Source organism: Rhinatrema bivittatum, chromosome 17 (assembly GCF_901001135.1).
Source record: "Rhinatrema bivittatum chromosome 17, aRhiBiv1.1, whole genome shotgun sequence".
Taxonomy (NCBI): domain Eukaryota; kingdom Metazoa; phylum Chordata; class Amphibia; order Gymnophiona; family Rhinatrematidae; genus Rhinatrema; species Rhinatrema bivittatum.
In genome coordinates this window covers 50,250,237-50,265,770 of record NC_042631.1, presented here as the reverse complement: position 1 = coordinate 50,265,770, position 15,534 = coordinate 50,250,237, and the positions used below count along the sequence as shown (strand labels likewise).

The following is a 15,534-nucleotide window of genomic DNA, read 5'->3' as shown; positions in this document are numbered from 1 at the left end:
TCGATGGCTTCGACCCTGGAATTCGTACCATGGGCCTTCGCGCATATGTGGCCACTTCAGAGGGCCCTGTTGGACCAATGGAATCCCCTGCCACAGGCCTTTCATTTACCAGTTTTGCTGGATACGTCGGCACGGAACAGCCTGTCTTGGTGGCTACAGTCAGCCTAGAGGTTCCGGAGTGGGTGGTTCTCACTACCGATGCCAGTCTCTCTGGTTGGGGTGCGGTCTGCGAGTGACAGTCAGCTCAGGGCACTTGGTCGACAGTAGAGGCCTCATGGCCAATCAATAGGTTGGAGACCAGAGCGGCGCGGCTGGCCCTTCAAACCTTTCTTTCCCTTGTTCAGGGTTGTTCTGTCAGGGTTCTTTCGGACAACGCCACAATGGTTGTTTATATCAATCATCAGGGCAGGACCAAGAGCCAGGGTTGGCCATGGAAGCACAGGGGTTGTTTCACTGGGCAGAACGGTACCTGGTTCAGCTAGCGGATTTTCATATCTTGGGAGTCGACAACATTCAAGCCGATTTCCTCAGTCGTCAAAGCTTAGATCCAGGCGAGTGGGAGTTGGTGGAGTCCGCGATGCGGCTCATTCGGAGAAGGTGGGGCCATCCCCATGTCGATTTGATGGCAACTCGGCTCAATGCAAAAGCTCCTCAGTTCTTTAGTCGCAGGAGAGAGTACAGGGATGAAGGAGTCGATGCTCTAGTAGTGCCTTGGCCTCCGGAAGCCTTGCTTTCCACCGTGGCTTCTGGTGGGCAAAGTATTGCACAGAATAGAGAGACACCCCGGGGAGGTGATCTTAGTGGCTCCGGAATGGCCCCGTCGACTGTGGTTTGCAGATCTAGTCAATCTAGTGGTGGACGGGCCATTACATCTGAGTCATCTCCCGGAACCTCTTCGTCAAGGTCCCATATTTTCTGACCAGGCTGATCGCTTTTGTCTAGCAGCTTGGCTTTTGAGAGGCGTCGCTTGAGGCGGAGAGGTTATCCAGAATCGGTGATCACCATGCTTTTGCAGGCTAGGCAGCAATCTACTTCCCTCTCATATGTTCAAGTTTGGAAAGTGTTTGAAGCTTGGTGTACCAACCGAGGGACCCTGGCGGTTCAGGTCTTGCCTTTAATTCCCTTAAAGTGCAGGTGGCAGCTTTAGCCTGCTTACAAGGCAAGCTTGAGGGGTATTCCTTGTCGTCTCATCCGGACATCCAAAGGTTTCTTCGGGGAGTTAAGAATTTGCGTCCTCCGGTGCGGAAAGTATGTCCTCCTTGGAACCTTAATCTGGTTCTGCGGGCATTGTGTGATGCTCCATTTGAACTGATTTGGAGGGCGACCCTTAAGGATTTGACTCTCCAGGTGGTGTTCCTGGTGGCCATTTGTTCCGCCAGGAGCATTTAAGAATTACAAGCTTTGTCTTGTAGGGATCCGTTTCTTCAAATATCTGATTCAGGTATTACGTTGCGAACGATTCCCTCTTTTGTCCCAAAGGTGGTCTCGGCCTTTCATTTTAATTAGACTATCGAGCTTCCGCCATTTGCAGACTTGGATACTTCTATGCAGCATGCTAGGGAGCTTAAACTGTTGGATGTCCGTAGAATCTTGCTTCGCTATCTCAAGGTTACTAATGAGTTCAAGAGGTCTGATCATCTTTTTATGTTATGGAGCGATCCAAAGAAGAACATAAGAACATAAGAAAATGCCATACTGGGTCAGACCAAGGGTCCATCAAGCCCAGCATCCTGTTTCCAACAGTGGCCAATCCAGGCCATAAGAACCTGGCAAGTACCAAAAACTAAGTCTATTCCATGTAACCATTGCTAATGGCAGTGGCTATTCTCTAAGTGAACTTAATAGCAGGTAATGGACTTCTCCTCCAAGAACTTATCCAATCCTTTTTTAAACAGAGCTATATTAACTGCACTAACCACATCCTCCGGCAACAAATTCCAGAGTCTAATTGTGCGTTGAGTAAAAAAGAACTTTCTCCGATTAGTTTTAAATGTGCCCCATGCTAACTTCATGGAGTGCCCCCTAGTCTTTCTACTATCCAAAAGAGTAATTAACCGATTCACATCTACCCGTCCTAGACCTCTCATGATTTTAAACACCTCTATCATATCCCCCCTCAGTCGTCTCTTCTCCAAGCTGAAAAGTCCTAACCTCTTTAGTCTTTCCTCATAGGGGAGCTGTTCCATTCCATTTATCATTTTGGTAGCCCTTTTCTGTACCTTCTCCATCGCAATTATATCTTTTTTGAGATGCGGCGACCAGAATTGTACACAGTATTCAAGGTGCGGTCTCATCATGGAGCGATACAGCGGCATTATGACATTTTCCGTTTTATTCACCATTCCTTTTCTAATAATTCCCAACATTCTGTTTGCTTTTTTGACTGCCGCAGCACACTGTACCGACGATTTCAATGTGTTATCCACTATGACACCTAGATCTCTTTCTTGGGTTGTAACACCTAATATGGAACCCAACATTGTGTAATTATAGCATGGGTTATTTTTCCCTATATGCATCACCTTGCACTTATCCACATTAAATTTCATCTGCCATTTGGATGCCCAATTTTCCGGTCTCACAAGGTCTTCCTGCAATTTATCACAATCTGCTTGTGCTTTAACTACTCTGAACAATTTTGTGTCATCTGCAAATTTGATTATCTCACTCGTCGTATTTCTTTCCAGATCATTTATAAATATATTGAAAAGTAAGGGTCCCAATACAGATCCCTGAGGCACTCCACTGTCCACTCCCTTCCACTGAGAAAATTGCCCATTTAATCCTACTCTCTATTTCCTGTCTTTTAGCCAGTTTGCAATCCATGAAAGGATATCGCCACCTATCCCATGACTTTTCACTTTTCCTAGAAGCCTCTCATGAGGAACTTTGTCAAACGCTTTCTGAAAATCCAAGTATACTATATCTACCGGTTCACCTTTATCCACATGTTTATTAACTCCTTCAAAAAAGTGAAGCAGATTTGTGAGGCAAGACTTGCCCTGGGTAAAGCCATGCTGACTTTGTTCCATTAAACCATGTCTTTCTATATGTTCTGTGATTTTGATGTTTAGAACACTTTCCACTATTTTTCCTGGCACTGAAGTCAGGCTAACCGGTCTGTAGTTTCCCAGATCGCCCCTGGAGCCCTTTTTAAATATTGGGGTTACATTTGCTATCCTCCAGTCTTCAGGTACAATGGATGATTTTAATGATAAGTTCAAATTTTTACTAATAGGTCTGAAATTTCATTTTTTAGTTCCTTCAGAACTCTGGGGTGTATACCATCCGGTCCAGGTGATTTACTACTCTTCAGTTTGTCAATCAGGCCTACCACATCTTCTAGGTTCACCGTGATTTGATTCAGTCCATCTGAATCATTACCCATGAAAACCTTCTCCATTACGGGTACCTCCCCAACATCCTCTTCAGTAAACACCGAAGCAAAGAAATCATTTAATCTTTCCGCGATGGCCTTATCTTCTCTAAGTGTCCCTTTAACCCCTCGATCATCTAACGGTCCAACTGACTCCCTCACAGGCTTTCTGCTTCGGATATATTTTAAAAAGTTTTTACTGTGAGTTTTTGCCTCTACAGCCAACTTCTTTTCAAATTCTCTCTTAGACTGTCTTATCAATGTCTTACATTTAACTTGCCAATGTTTATGCTTTATCCTATTTTCTTCTGTTGGATCCTTCTTCCAAGTTTTGAATGAAGATCTTTTGGCTAAAATAGCTTCTTTCACCTCCCCTTTTAACCATGCCGGTAATCGTTTTGCCTGCTTTCCACCTTTCTTAATGTGTGGAATACATCTGGACTGTTCTTCTAGAATGGTATGTTTTAACAATGACCACGCCTCTTGGACATTTTTTACTTTTGTAGCTGCTCCTTTCAGTTTTTTTCTAACTATTTTTCTCATTTTATCAAAGTTTCCCTTTTGAAAGTTTAGCACGAGAGCCTTGGATTTGCACACTGTTCCTTTTCCAGTCATTAAATCAAATTTGATCATATTATGATCACTATTGCCAAGCGGCCCCACCACAGTTACCTCTCTCACCAAGTCCTGTGCTCCACTGAGAATTAGATCTAAAATTGCTCCCTCTCTCGTCGGTTCCTGAACCAATTGCTCCATAAAGCTATCATTTATTCCATCCAGTAACATTATCTCTCTAGCGTGACCCGATGATACATTTACCCAGTCTATATTGGGGTAATTGAAGTCTCCCATTATTACTGCACTACCAATTTGGTTAGCTTCCCTAATTTCTCTTAGCATTTCACTGTCCATCTCACCATCTTGACCAGATGGACGGTAGTATACCCCTATCACTATAGTCTTCCCTGACACACAAGGGATTTCTACCCATAAAGATTCAATTTTGTATTTAGTCTCATGCAGGATGTTTATCCTGTTGGACTCTATGCCATCCCGGACATAAAGTGCCACACCTCCTCCCGAGTGCTCCTCTCTGTCATTGCGATATAATTTGTACCCCGGTATAGCACTGTCCCATTGGTTATCCTCTTTCCACCATGTCTCTGAGATGCCAATTAAGTCTATGTCATCATTTACTGCTATACATTCTAATTCTCCCATCTTACTTCTTAGACTTCTGGCATTAGCATACAAACATTTCAAAGTTTGTTTTTTGTTTGTATTTTCATTCTGCTTTTTAATTGATAGGGATAAGTTAGAATTTTTTAGCTCAGGTGAGTTTTTAGTTACAGGCACTTGGACTACTTTTCTAATTATTGGAACCTCACTGTCGGGATGCCCTAATTCTAATGCATCATTAGTATCCTTTAAAGATACCTCTCTCCGAACCATGCGCTGCTGAGCGACTGTCGGCTTTCCCCTTTGTTCTAGTTTAAAAGCTGCTCTATCTCCTTTTTAAAGGTTAGCACCAGCAGTCTGGTTCCACCCTGGTTAAGGTGGAGCACATCCCTTTGGAAGAGACTCCCCCTTCCCCAAAAGGTTCCCCAGTTCCTAACAAAACTGAATCCCTCTTTCTTGCACCATCGTCTCATCCACGCATTGAGACTCCGGAGCTCTGCCTGCCTCTGGTGAGCTGCACGTGGAACAGGGAGCATTTCAGAGAATGCTACCCTGGAGGTTCTGGATTTAATCTTTCTACCTAAGAGCCTAAATTTGGCTTCCAGAACCTCCCTCCCACATTTTCCTATGTCGTTGGTGCCCACATGTACCATGACAGCCGGCTCCTCCCCAGCACTGTCTAAAATCCTATCTAGGTGACGCGTGAGGTCCGCCACCTTCGCACCAAGTAGGCATGTTACCAGGCGATCCTCACGCCCACCAGCCACCCAGCTATCTACATTCCTAATAATCGAATCACCAACTATGACGGCCGACCTAACCCTTCCCTCCTGGGCAGTAGGCCTTGGGGAGATATCCTCAGTGCGAAAGGATAATGCATCAACTAGAGAGCAGGTCCTTGCTACAGGATCCTTTCCTGCTACACCTGGTTGGTGCTCTCCCATCATGAGACCTTCTTCCTCCAAGGCAGCACCAGGGCTGCCAGTCTGAAGTTGGGACTTGACTACTATGTCCCTGAAGGTCTCATCTATATACCTCTCTGTCTGCCTCAGCTCCTCCAGGTCTGCCACTCTAGCCTCCAGATATCGGACTCGTTCTCTGAGAGCCAGGAGCTCTTTGCATCTCATGCACATGTACAATTTCTCACCGGTGGGTAAAAAATTGTACATGTGACACTCGACGCAAAAGACCAAGGCCTCCAGAGCAACGATTGCCAGGTGGCTTAAGGAGGCTATTGGGTCAGTGTATATTCTCAAGGGCCGTCAGGTTCCTGCTGGTTTGCGAGCTCACTCAATGTGGGCGCAGGCCGCTTCATGGGCAGAGGCTCAGTTGGTGTCTCTGCCGGAGATTTGCAGAGTGGCGACTTCGAAGTCGCTGCATACCTTTGCAAGGCATTACCTTTTGGATTTGAGATTTTCGGATTCCAGATCAATTGGTGAAGGTGTCCTGCGAGTGGGACTCTCCAGGTCCCACCCTCTCTAGGAAGCTTTGGTACATCCCAGGAGTCTGGACTGATCCGGGTATGTACAGGGAAAAGAAAATTGGTTCTTACCTGACAATTTTCGTTCCTGTAGTACCAACGGATCAGTACAGAGCCCGCCCGGGTTAGAGGGGAGAGTCGTCTGCTCAGCCATATTCTTTTCAGCAAATTTCTGTTTTGTTATGAATTTACAGAGTTTTTTCAAAGTTGTTTGACACGGTTTTTTATGTCAGTTTTTTGCACATAGTGTGTTTTCAGCTTGGGTACAGATCAATATTGAGCTACTGCAGGTGGCACCAGGGTTTTCAAGCAGTGTCAGTGAGGCTTTTCTCTGTCTCCATCTGCTGGCAGGGATGAATAATCCCAGGAGTCTGGACTGATCCGTTGGTACTACAGGAATGAAAATTATCAGGTAAGAACCAATTTCCTTATAAGCTTCCCTAGTTAGCAAATGCCACTTTTATGTTCATACTCCGGGGTTAGTCTTGCTCTCATACAACCACCTGATGTTTTTCTGTGAGAAGACAACACATACACTCTTGTGTTTATTTGCCCAGGAGGAGGCTGAATTTATATCTCTCTCTGTGGACAATCATTCCTTAATGCCCGTTTTTGTTTCCTGCTTTGTCCAGGTATTGCTTTATCTCAGCTGGATCAGATGACCACTGCAGAGCAGCTGGTGGTGAAATGTGCAGCAGTGATTGGTCAGACCTTCACCACAAAGTTACTGCATCACATCTTTCCTGTTGACGGTGAAAGACAATTAGCACCAACACTCATGTCACTGGTCAAATCACAAATGATCGAATGTGCCTCCCGCAGGAAAACACTCAGCACATCGACTGTTACCCAGCCTGACCCAACTGGAACCATGTCCTGTTTCTGCTCATTTACTACATCTGAGGATCAAGAATCAGGTAACAGAAGGAAAGAAGAGAGAGCAGGAGAGATGAATTAGGGAGGAGAGGAGAAAAAAGTGAGCTACAGATGGGCAAGGGAGTGTTATATTGTGGTCCTTGTGTCATTTGGTATAAGGATAGAGATCACAGACATATACAGTTTTACGTAAACCTGGTATAGTTTACACTTCCAGCTCAGTTTTAACAGAAGATGCACTGGACCTTGTTGGGAATGGGAAGTATTGACCCAGCAGAGATTTTTGAGCTCGTAAGTGGGGGGAAGGGCCAGTGGGGTTGTATATTAGATGGAGGAGGGAAGGGCCTGGCTTCACAGGTTGGTGTAAACAAGGGGTTTGTCGGGGGGGTGGGAGGACGTTGCACAATGACTTCATGAAATTTTAAGATGTGGGGTGGAGGATAAAAAGCCCAATAGGGCAACTTTATGATTAAGTAGAAGGGGGGATGAAAACATAAGGCCATAGGCCATCCAATCCCACTAAATATATGGGATAAATTACCTGACTAAACCAGTTATCTTGTCTATAAATGGCCTACTGAATATTGACCTCATTATTCCTGAGCCATTAACTTGCTTTATCCCAGGACAAGCAGGATGCTAGTCCTCACATATGGGTGACATCGGTAATGGAGCCCTATGTACGGAAAAACTTCTTTAAAAGTTTCCATGAAACTTTTGAATGGCACCGGAGTGCCTACTGAGCATGCCCAGCATGCCATGATATTCCCTGCCACAGGGGTCTCCCTTCAGTCTTCTTTTTTCCGCGAAGCCGTTAGCATCGCGGGTTTAATTGGAGTCCTGAGGTGATTTTCACCTATTTCAAATTTTCGGAAAAAAATTACTTCCACCGCAGGGGTTTCCCACAGTATCACCAGCGGTAACTTTTTCCATTGTCGGTTTCCGGCTGGGACCGATATTTTTTGGGTTTCGCCGTCGACGGCTGTCCGGCGCCATGGCCTCCGGCTTTAAAAAGTACCCAAATTGTGTGAGGACAATGTCGATCACCGACCCTCACTTTGAATGTGTTCTTTGCTTAGGCAAAGATCACAATATCCAAACATGTAAATCATGTGCGGAAATGACAGCTAAAGGTCGTCGTCTTCGGGCCGAAAAGATGGAGCAGTTATTCAATATTCAATTGCTTCCAAGGCCTTCGACCTCAGCGCAATCTTCTCCATCCGCTTCAGTCCGTCAACTAATGCTGAAGCAGAAACGTCCGGAGGCGGGAGATGCCTCAACGCCATCCCCTTCGGTTTCATCAAAAGCATCGACCTCGGGGAGCGAAAAGCAAAAAGAAAAACACCGCCACCGGCATCGAAGACGCCAGGTAACGATGACCGAGGATCCATCGTCAGGCACGGCCTCGCCTGCAAAGAAACCCCGGAGGGGACTGAGGCTTCTAGGCCTAGTGATCCAGGGCGATCCCCACCGATATCGGTGCCGGGCTCCGTACCTCCTCAGGGCTCTGAGGAGGTATCGGCATCGCCAACACCACCCAACACCGCCTCCCTCCATAGCTGCTCTGTTACCACCAGCTGTGAGAGTGGAACTTGACTCTTTTATTCGTCAAGCGGTGCAACAGGCTCTGCGCGATGCGATTCCGCCTCAGCCATCGACACCTCCATCGATGCCGATTCCATCACCGAGGGAGCCAGCACCATCGATGCCGCAGACACCGACGAGGCCACGGGAACCGGTCCCGATGCCTACTCCAGTACATTCACCGGTGCCACCAGTACCTACACCGGTGCCCACACCGATACCACCGATGCCAGCACCGGTGCCCAAAGAAGATGTCTCCATGCTACATCCAGTTTTTACTAAACTGGACACACTCCTAGACATCCTCACTAATAAATTACCAGGGGAACCGATTCCAGGCCCATCTGGAGTGCCAAGACCCCCAAGGCCTCGTTCTCCTGTCTTACCACCACGTGAGATGCCTGTGGACACCGGTTCTGATTATTCTTCGGATGAAGAAATATTTTCAGAGCTTTCTCCGCCTGATGACCACAGGAAGTTGTCTCCTGAGGACCTCTCCTTCACAAATTTTGTTAAAGACATGGCTGACACCATCCCCTTTCCCATTCAAACAGAGGTGGATGCACGTCAAAAGACCTTGGAAGTCCTCCAGTTTGTGGACCCTCCCAAGGAAATGCTAGCAGTCCCTGTCCATGAAGTTTTCCAGGAGCTGCAATATAGGATTTGGGAGCATCCAGGATCGGTGTCCGCAGTGAACAAGAGAGCAGAGGCAACCTACCTAGTGCAACCTATCCCAGAGTTCCAGAAAACACAGTTGCCTCACCAGTCAGTGGTCGTCGAATCCGCCCAGAAGAAGGCGAAGCGGCAAAAGTCACACTCCTCTGTACCACCTGGGAAAGAGAGTAGGTTTCTGGACAACCTGGGAAGGAAAATCTTTCAAGGTTCAATGCTGGTTTCAAAGATATCATCCTATCAACTATATATGAACCAGTACCAAAGGAACCTTTGGAAGCAGGTTCATGAACTCTCTCTCTCTCTTCCTGAACAATATCAGGAATCCTTACAGGACATCATTCATAAAGGCCTCGAATCAGGTAAACATGAGGTCCGAGCCACCTATGACTGTTTCGAGACTGCTGCACGACTATCAGCATCTGGTATTGCTGCAAGAAGGTGGGCATGGCTCAAGGCCTCTGATCTGCGCCCAGAGGTCCAAGAACATTTAGCAGATCTGCCTTGCTTGGGGGATAATCTTTTTGGAGTGAAGATAAAAGAAGCTGTGGCAACCCTGAAGGACCACACTGAAACATTAAAACAGTTATCTTCTCAACCACAAGAGACTCAGCCTTCTACCAGGAAGTTTCCAAGGCGTGACACTCGACGGCCTTATTATCGCCCACGTCGATATTACCCCCCAGCAAGTAGGCCCAGAACTGGCCGGCCAACACAATGGCAGCAGCCTAGACAAAGGCCTGCTAGAGCTCAACCACCTCCACAAACTGCCACTACATCTGGTTTTTGAAAAGCCCCAGAGAGCAGCAGCCAGATCAACCCATTCCCAAATACACCAGTAGGAGGTCGAATACAATACTTCCACAGCAATTGGACCTCCATCACCACCGACCAGTGGGTATTATCCATCACAACTCACAGTTACAGATTGGATTTCCTTACTGTCCCAAAAGAAAACCCACCACTTCCATCTTGGACAGTAAATCAACATTCCATAATTCTTCAAACAGAATTATCCACCCTTCTGAGAGCCAGGGCCATAGAACCAGTTCCTGGACCTCAAAAGGGCAGATGATTCTACTCCAGATATTTCCTCATTCCAAAGAAAACAGGAGGCCTTCATCCCATTCTAGACCTCAGACAACTCAACAAATTTCTCAAAAAAGAAAAATTCAGAATGGTGTCCCTAGGCACCATTCTACCTCTTCTTCAAAGGGGAGATTGGCTCTGCTCTCTGGATCTTCAAGATGCATACGCTCACATCCCCATCTTTCCTCCTCATCGCCAATACCTACCCTTTCGGGTACTGGATCAGCACTTTCAATACAGATTGCTGCCATTCGGCCTTGCATCAGCACCACGAGTATTCACAAAGTGCATGGCTGCAGCAGTGGCACACCTCCACAAGCAAAGAGTGCACGTGTTCCCTTATCTGGACGATTGGCTCATCAAAAGTCAATCAAAAGAAGGAGCTCTCACTTCTCTCAAGCTCACCATCCAAGTGCTTCACTCCTTGGGATTTCTCATCAACTACCAGAAATCCCATCTTCACCAACTCATCTTATACAGTTCATAGGTGCAGACCTAAACACTGCGATAGCAACAGCTTTTCTTCCAAGAGACCGTGCCCAAACACTTGTCCTCTTGACTCATACTCTGCGAAACCAACTTCAAGTAACAGCTCACCAGTGCCTCATTCTTCTAGGGCACATGGCTTCCACAGTTCATGTAACTCCCATGGCCAGATTGACCATGCGACTACTGCAATGGACACTCAAAGCATAGTGGATACAAGCCACTCAACCAATGTCCACTCCCATTCATATCACACCAGAGCTCAAATCTGCACTCATCTGGTGGACATCAGTGAACAACCTGCTCAAAGGCCTACCTTTCCAGCAACCAGTTCCACAAGTGACTTTAACTACAGATGCATCCACCTTAGGGTGGGGAGCACACATTGGTCAACTAAAGACACAGGGCAAGTGGACACAGCTCGAAGCCTCTTTTCAAATAAACTTCCTGGAGCTTCGAGCTATACGCTATGCGCTACATGCGTTCAAGGACTGCCTATCACACAAGACTGTTCTGATCCAAACGGACAACACAGTAGCCATGTGGTACATCAACAAACAAGGCGGGACTGGTTCCTACCTCCTTTGACAAGAAGCAGCACAGATTTGGGACTGGGCCCTGACACACTCAATTCTTCTACGGGCCACTTATCTAGCAGGCATCCACAACGTAGTAGCAGATCGCCTCAGTCGTCAGTTCCAACCGCACGAATGGTCCTTGGATCCAGCAATAGCATCCAAGATCTTCCAACGCTGGGGTCAACCGACGATAGATCTCTTTGCATCCCAGCTCAACTACAAAGTGAGCAATTACTGCTCTCTACTCCACCAACAGAGCAGTCTACCAAGGGACGCATTTGCTCGCCATTGGAATTCAGGCCTGTTATACGCGTATCCACCGATACCACTCATAACCAAAACGCTAGTGAAGCTACAACAGGACAAAGGGACCATGATACTCATAGCCCCATATTGGCCTCGACAAGTATGGTTCCCCACTCTGCTAGATCTCTCAGTCAGGGATCCAATTCGCCTGGGAGTAGCTCCCAATCTCATAACTCAGGAACAGGGTCAGTTGCGCCATCCCAACCTTCAATCCCTGTCCCTGACAGCATGGATGTTGAAAGCTTGATCTTACAGCCTCTCAACCTTCCATCCGCTATATCTCATGTACTTATAGCTACACGTAAACCTTCCACTAGAAAGAATTATTCCTACAAATGGAAACGGTTTACTCTGTGGTGCACTCAGAAAGAGTTAGATCCTTTCACTTGCCCCACTACCTCGCTTCTAGATTACCTTTACCATCTCTCAGACTCTGGTCTTAAGACGTCATCTGTAAGGGTACACTTAAGTGCAATCTCAGCTTATCACAACAAGCTGGGAGATGTATCTATTTCAACACAGCCTCTCGTCAGTAAATTCATGAGAGGCCTAACTCACATTAAACCTCCAGTTCATTCCCCAAGCATACAATGGGACCTGAATGTAGTATTAACTAGACTTATGCGTTCTCCTTTTGAACCCATAAATACTTGTGACCTTAAATACCTTACTTGGAAAACGGTATTTCTTATAGCCATTACATCAGCCAGAAGGGTCAGTGAATTACAAGCACTAGTCACATACAAACCTTTTACAAAGTTCCTCCATGACAGGGTAGTCCTCCGGACACATCCAAAATTCCTTCCTAAGATTGTCACGGAATTTCACTTGAACCAATCAATAGTTTTACCTACATTCTTTCCTAGGCCTCACTCTCACCAAGGAGAAAGAGCCTTACACACTTTGGACTGTAAGCGTGCGTTGTCCTTCTATTTAAACCGCACTACAGCCCAAAGAAAATCCAGTCAGCTGTTTGTATCCTATGATCCAAACAAACCAGGTAAAGCAGTGGGTAAGCATACTCTGTCAAACTGGTTAGCAGATTGCATACAATTTTGTTATGGAAAAGCAGGCCTTACTCTTCAAGGGCGAGTAAAAGCACACTCAGTAAGAGCGATGTCAACTTCAGTAGCACACCTTCGCTCTGTACCTATTCTGGACATTTGCAAACAGCAACATGGAGTTCTCTTCATACCTTTGCAGCTCACTACTGCTTAGACAAAGAAGGAAGACAAGATTCAGCCTATGGACAATCCGTCTTAAAGAACTTGTTTCCAGTGTAATCCCAACTCCTTCTACATCCAACCTGCTGTGATTTCGGCTGATTCATTTCGACAACAATACTTCACTGTTACTCACCTCAAAATGACTCAGCCTCTAGCTTGCTAATCACCCATATGTGAGGACTAGCATCCTGCTTGTCCTGGGATAAGGCAAAATTGCTTACCTTGTAATAGGTGTTATCCCAGGACAGCAGGATGTAGTCCTCACGAAACCCACCCGCCACCCCGCGGAGTTGGGTCCGATACGTTTTATTATTTTATTTTTGGCTAACGCTAATTACTACAAAACCAGACTGAAGGGAGACCCTTGTGGTAGGGAATATCATGGCATGCTGGGCATGCTCAGTAGGCACTCCGGTGCCATTCAAATGTTTCATGGAAACTTTTAAAGAAGTTTTTCCGTACATAGGGCTCCATTACCGATGTCACCCATATGTGAGGACTACATCCTGCTGTCCTGGGATAACACCTATTACAAGGTAAGCAATTTTGCTTTCTGTCCAGTATACCCAAAGTTTCAAGCTTGTGCTTATTCAGCACTTGTTATGTCTATTACCATGTTTCCATATTTTTCTGTGCAGCTCTCCTATACTGCATTTAATTTTAATACATATATATACCATATATCCTCTAGTCTAGTAGAAATGCCAGCTATCGTTATTCCAGTATATTGTATCTCCATTCTTTTTCCAAAACTAAGCAAATAATGAAAAAGTATTCACAATCTGTTAATAAGCAGTAATCCCTGACCAGAAAGCCTGCAAACACTATTCCAGAACTCTGAGAGAAAATCCATGTTGTGCCATCAGATATCTCCCACTTGAACAGCTGATGTATTTTGCTTGTTCTTAGAGAGATTGTCTTTACTGCAGATAATACAGACAAGCTACCACATAGCTCCAAGCAACCAGTTTCAATACTATCTACAAATTGAGACTTTTAACATTGGACACCAAAACATCTAAAAACAGCAACACTGTGTTACTCATTTTGGTCTCATAGAAAAAACAACTTAGCACCTGAGCTTATAATTAGAAATGCAGTAGTGACTTCATACATGATTTCTAATGCACATTCCATCATGCTGTGACTCCTTGGTTTCGTCTGCTGCAGCAGTTGGATGCAATCTCCTCCACAGTAGAAAAGAAAATACATTTTCTCACAGGACAAGCAGGATAGTAGTCCTCACACATGGGTGACATCATCAGGATGGAGCCCAATCACGGAACACTTTTGTCAACATTTCTAGAACTTTGACTGGCACCTACTGGGCATGCCCAGCATGGCACTAACCCTGCAACCAGCAGGGGTCCCCCTTCAGTCTCTTTTTTTTCTGCGCAGCAGTAGCCACGCGGGTTAACGAGCTTTCCAGAGATTCCTGACAGGAATTTTCCTCACAGAACCTTTTAAAAAAATTTTTAAACAATTTCTACCCCATAGGGGTCCCCCTATCAATTCCGTAGTCCGCGGTCGTAAGGTAAGGCTTTACCTTCATTTGTGGTCGATTCCCTTCGAGTTTTCCCTTCAGGGTCTACCGGCCATCGACCGCACCGCAGCTAAATTTTTGTCGAAGCCATGGTGTCGGGTTTTCATCGATTCCCCGATTGTCCTCGGACAATGTCCATCACAGACCTGCAAAGGGATTATGTTTGGGGTCGAACCATGACGTCTTAACCTGCAGCAAATGTGCCTAAATGACACCAAAGGCCGTAAGGCACGTTCCGAGAAAATGGAGTTTCTCTTTCAGGCGAAGCCGCCGACTCCATCGAGCACTTCGACATCGTCCGAGCCGGTGCCATTGACTTCTCGGCAACAGCGAGACACCGGTGCTGCCCTTCCGGCACCAACTACTCCGAAGGCGTTGACTCCTCCTCATCGGCCCCGGAAAAGGACCGAGGAGATCATCGAGAAGCATTGGCACCGGCATCGAAAGGCGAAATCCGCCGATCCAGGCAAGCCCTCGGCATCCGCGTCGATAGAGCTACCGAAGAAGAAATCCCATCCAGAGAAGGCCCCATCTTCCTCTGCAGCCAGATCACCGAGGCATTCCCCACCTTCATTTGTGCCGGAAGCCACGATTCCACTTCCATCGGTGGACCCTCCGGCTACGCCTGTGCTGCCTCCTACTCAGGACAGGGGGTTCCATGCCCCAGACTTCGGCGAGGAATTGGATCGGATGATCCAAGAGGACATCTGAAAAGCACTGCAAGGTTTCCAACCTCCACCAGCACCGAGACCAGCCCCGGTCACCGACCCGATCCCCACGGTGCTTGGCAGACTAGATGCATTGATCGGTGCACTTCCACTGGAGGAACCGAGAATACCGGTGTTTCCAATGCACTGAGACCAGAACCGTACCTGGGCCGTCTGGACTTCTACCACTGACTCCCCCGTCGATGTCACCGGTTCCATCGGTGCCTACTTTACCATCAATGCCACCCCGTCCACAATCGGTGCCACCGTCGGTACCACCATCGATGCCGTCGGTGCCTCCTCCGGTGCCATCAATATCTAGGCCTGGTCCTTCAGGATTAACACCATTTCTTCCCTTGGGTGATCCTATGGGAGCTGGTGATCAGCCTTACGATCCTTGGACCGATGACTCTTCTCAGGATTCTGATGATC

General features: G+C 46.6%; 1 protein-coding gene across 1 annotated transcript in view; it reads left to right on the top strand.

Annotated features, from left to right (window-relative positions):
• Positions 1 to 15,534, top strand: part of LOC115079136 (adenylate cyclase type 10-like) — a 621,147-nt gene that overhangs the window by 354,900 nt on the left and 250,713 nt on the right. Inside the window, exons 20-21 of the mRNA XM_029582255.1 lie at positions 6,668 to 6,952; positions 9,014 to 9,318. Coding sequence (XP_029438115.1) covers positions 6,668 to 6,952; positions 9,014 to 9,318 — 590 coding nt within the window. The remainder of the gene's footprint in view (positions 1 to 6,667; positions 6,953 to 9,013; positions 9,319 to 15,534) is intronic.